Raw genomic sequence first — 4,562 nt, forward strand, 5'->3', positions numbered from 1 at the left:
GCTGAGGTAAATGAATGAGAAAGTGAATAACGTGGTTGGCACTCTGCATTAGAGCTTAAGGCTTGTGATGTGCCCCTGTTAGTGCAGTCAGTGGTATTAACCGCCGCCTAGCTTATCCATCTCGACCCTCTACTACTCTCTGGCTTAGTGTTGCCCTGACAACAAGCATATTATTCAAGGTTCAATGGGAAGATTCCATGTTTTGTCTCTGTATCCATTCATCCAGGTGATAGCTACTTCCCCATTCAGCTACAGTGCTGAGGGAGTTTTGTATTATTTGTTTTTTGGGTATAAATACTGTGCACCCTTTGGAGTGAAATCCAAACCCCTGCGTCCGTCCTTTTATTTGTCCAGTAGCACTGATCCTAGATTAGTTTTGTTGTTTGTTTCTGTGCTCTGACTGCGACACAGATCCAGGGATATGTATTTTGGGAATATTTCTTGCTCTTAGGGTCGGGATATGAAATTGTTGCCTTCACTCATCCCATTTCCACAGACAATTAGTCGACACGGCGTAGTGCCTTGCTCATTTGTCTTTTATACTCTTGTTTTTAAGTCTTCATACTGCTTTTGACGTCGTTGTTACATGAACACCTTGACATTTGGGTTTTCGTTGGTTTCCTTTTCTCTAGTACTGTAACCATAGTGTGTGTTTTTGGCTTCCTCCTAGGGATTCTTTGAGGATGAAGATGGTAAAGAGTACATCTACAAAGAACCCAAATTCACCCCACTGTCAGAGATATCTCAGCGGCTACTCAAGCTCTACTCTGACAAGTTTGGCCCAGAGAATGTTAAGATCATTCAGGACTCTGGGAGGGTAAGTGTCAAATCTTTACTCTTGGTATTTGACCCTGGAGTTGTGATTGGTCATTCCTCTTATTGGTCATTTATGTTATGTGTTCTGATTGGTCTTTTGTGTTATGTGTCCTATCCAGATCAACCCTAAAGATCTCGACTCGAAGTATGCCTACATCCAGGTGACCCATGTCACCCCGTTCCTGGAAGAGAAGGAGCTGGTGGACAGGAAGACCGACTTTGAGAAGAGCCACAACATCCGGCGCTTTGTCTTCGAGATGCCCTTCACCGTGTCGGGGAAGAAGCAGGGTGGGGTGGAGGAGCAGTGCAAACGCAGGACCATCCTGACCAGTAGGTGTTCCACTTCATCTAGACCGTTAAGGCTAATGAAGGGACACTGAGATCGACATCTTATTCCAAATGTATGTTCGTGGACGTGCAGATTTGTAAAAGATTTTCCTATTGCTTACACAGTGAGACAAACCTATAGAGGACTCTCACGGAAAGTAATGCGACGCAAATATCAGACGCATTCCTTATCGCTCAAACGTGATCCGTGCATAACTGCTGAGAACACTCCCTGCGTGTAGCTGGGAAAGGGGAGGTTATCCAGGTAATCTACAGATATGTGTAGTCCATGGGATCATGCTGCTGAGCAGACAACCGTAATAAAACACATTGGTCAACACAGTTCCAGTCACAGAGGAGTATTGATGTTAAATATGTCGTAGTATCTTTAGTATTTACTTTGACAAGTACCTTATACCCATAGAAACCTTTGCTAGCATCCGGCATGTACCTGTGTCTCTACCTGGTATAATATTGCTGTATGAAGTGTCCTGTGCAATAATGGAAATATCTGATTAGGTTCTGAGTATGTCAGCTCTTTGTTAATAATATTTCTTCATCTTAATTGGTTGTGTTTTTATTGTTGTACAGTGTAAAACACTCCAATGTACAAACTTCATCTTGTATCTTCATTATCTGATAAGGCTGCCTTGCCTCAAAGGTCTTTAGTGAGTGAATGGGCAAGTCTCACGCCATCAAACCGCTTAGGACACATATCTGTCTGAACCCCTAATAAACGTATGTGTAGGTGAGGATGTTTTACGCACCTAATAGGTTGAGCAACCATGTTCACATCCATTTTCTCTCTTTCTCTCATAGCAACACACTGTTTCCCCTATGTGAAGAAGCGTATTGCGGTGATGTACCAGCATCACACAGACCTGAACCCTATAGAGGTGGCTATAGACGAGATGAGCAAGAAGGTGGCCGAGCTGAGACAGCTGGTTTCCACCAGTGATGTGGACATGATTCGCCTGCAGCTCAAACTACAGGGCAGCATCAGTGTCCAGGTGCAGGCCTATGCCCTCATAAACCACAATTCCTGTCCTCACTAACCACATCCCCTGTCCTCACAGAGCACAGAAACACAACTTCCTCATTTTTTACCCAGTCACCTCTTCTATATGACAAAGACATCCCTCAACTTTCCAATCTGAAATAAATGTTCTTCTTCTCTCCTTTTAGGTAAATGCTGGTCCCCTCGCATATGCCAGAGCTTTCCTGGATGATGCCAGCACCAAGAAGTATCCTGACAACAAGGTCAAACAACTTAAAGAAGTCTTTAGGTGAGTTCTTAGAGAATACACATTCCCATGCCGCACAACATATCTATCCACTAAGTAGTTACAGAAGACCATGAATTACATACACTATGTATTTTGTATGACACTGGCCTGTTGTGGAGCAGGCAGTTTGTGGAGGCGTGTGGCCATGGTCTGGGCATCAACGAGCGGCTAATCAAAGAGGACCAGCAGGAGTACCATGACGAGATGAAGGCCAACTACAGAGACCTGGCCAGAGAGCTGTCCGCCATCATGCACGAGCCAGTAAGGAGGATCTACCTGCTAGCATAACAAACATTGGGACACAATATTGTTTGTGCATCAGTCATTGTTAATGATTTGTACATTTTGGAAGAATCTGTTGCATTTGTTCTGATTGCGATGCTGGTGAAACAGTTTAGTTTGCGGATTGTTATGAACGTAACTGTTATTATAAGGCATTAGAATTTCATAGTCTAATATCTGATCTTTGATATCCCCCTTTTCCCTCTGTTTTTCTTTTGTGCTGACATGAGCAGATTGGATGGTAAAACATATTTGGCATGGACTTCATTATGTGTGATTGATTTAATTCTAATGAAATTGTCTGAAATAGACCATTTATCATTTAGCATCACCTTGAACTCTCTCCCTCGCTCCCTTTTCCTGCCTTCCAGATCAGTCCAGTGGAGGATGGCATGAAGAGCGTTCTTCCAGACTCGCTGCACATCTTCAATGCCATCAGCGGTACCCCCAGCGGTGCCACCATCGCGGGCATGCCCAACTCCTCCTCTGTGGTGTGAGATCCACTGGGATTGGCTCACTCCTGACCTCAACGCTCCGCATGCACGCGCCAACCAGTGTGCCAGTGCTGCCATGAGCTCCCATTCCTGCTTCACTGCTCTCCTACTAATGTTCTTTTAACCTTCACTCACCCCTCCTTTGGCTTGTCCCGTGGGCCAGGACAAAGGACCATGTCGTTTTCTGTTTTCACTATCGTATACAGTACAGCCACTCTGTGGAGTATGGGACCAGGGACATTGATCCATGAGGAACGACTGAACTAAAGGAGTTCCACATGAACAGAGGGAGGTGGGGGGGATGGTAGGGTTGTCTATCTGTGGAGCAGACATACAGAATGAGGGGGGGGACTGGTGTATCCTCCACCCTGCGTGTGAGTCTGACTGGGGTTCCTGTCTGTGTGTAGTGCTGGGGTTCCATGATATATATTGTATATGACATCACTGGTAGTGTTTCCTGTGGAGACGTTCCTGTAGGGATCCTTAAAGCAACACAAATGTGCATGTGATGTCACTAGCTCCCCATCAGCCTCCTGTCGTCTCATTTTCATCTTTTTGCTTTGATCATTTGTCTTCTGCTCTGAACTCTTCAGGTGATATTGTATGTACATTATTCCACTTTGGTAAATCTCATATTGATGTCTTGGCAAACTATATTTGCTGCATACATTGGCATTCATCTCTCTGTACATGAGGACTCGTTATGTTTTTACAAAGCTGCAACTTAATGGAAAAAGAGCCTCCTATGAAAACATTAGTGTTCAACCTTAATCACTGAAATGTCTTAGAATGGGATTTTTTTATTATTATTTTTTTTTTTACAGCCATTGCATATAAGTATATTCCAAGCTGTTAATTCTTGTATATAAAAAAGGAGTGCAATATTTGTCTTTTGCAAGGTGTCTTGCTGTGTTGGGTTCAATACACTGTAAAGATGTTTGTCCTTCTTGCCAAAGCAATGAGGTGTGGATCCAGAGACGAGGCCTACTGTGGTAGTTTATATGAAGCTTTGACCATTTTAGTGTTCATTCAAATGTTAATGAAATCATTTTTATATTTGGGAAGCATTGGGTTTTTTATTTTTATTTAACAGAAAGTCACTGTTCTGCTGTATACAGAAATGTTCCCTAATGCTTTTCTTTTAAATAAAATGCCCTTATTTCTCTGCACTTCTACTTGATTTCCTTATGAACCTTTCTCACAACAACATCAATGGAAGTAGTCTAGTAGTTTATTGACTGTAACGTTGTTTTGTATGATACAGTATTATCTAATTATTAGCTAATTCGAAGTATTGACTCACTCTCACCTTCCTGCCTCTGGTGTTCTCGCACAAGATAAAACCATAAAACAGCAC

General features: G+C 43.0%; 1 protein-coding gene across 9 annotated transcripts in view; it reads left to right on the forward strand.

The window, feature by feature from the left end:
- Positions 1-4,374, forward strand: part of LOC118367029 (dedicator of cytokinesis protein 9-like) — a 120,656-nt gene extending 116,282 nt beyond the window's left edge. For all 9 annotated transcript variants that reach the window (XM_035749987.2, XM_035749985.2, XM_052493773.1 and 6 more), the window contains exons 48-53: positions 671-817; positions 936-1,146; positions 1,963-2,153; positions 2,329-2,429; positions 2,552-2,690; positions 3,083-4,374. In XM_035749987.2, coding sequence (XP_035605880.1) covers positions 671-817; positions 936-1,146; positions 1,963-2,153; positions 2,329-2,429; positions 2,552-2,690; positions 3,083-3,208 — 915 coding nt within the window. In that variant the 3' untranslated portion in view covers positions 3,209-4,374. The remainder of the gene's footprint in view (positions 1-670; positions 818-935; positions 1,147-1,962; positions 2,154-2,328; positions 2,430-2,551; positions 2,691-3,082) is intronic.
- Positions 4,375-4,562: the final 188 nt, after the last annotated feature.

Source organism: Oncorhynchus keta, chromosome 34, assembly GCF_023373465.1.
Source record: "Oncorhynchus keta strain PuntledgeMale-10-30-2019 chromosome 34, Oket_V2, whole genome shotgun sequence".
In the NCBI taxonomy this organism is placed as follows: domain Eukaryota; kingdom Metazoa; phylum Chordata; class Actinopteri; order Salmoniformes; family Salmonidae; genus Oncorhynchus; species Oncorhynchus keta.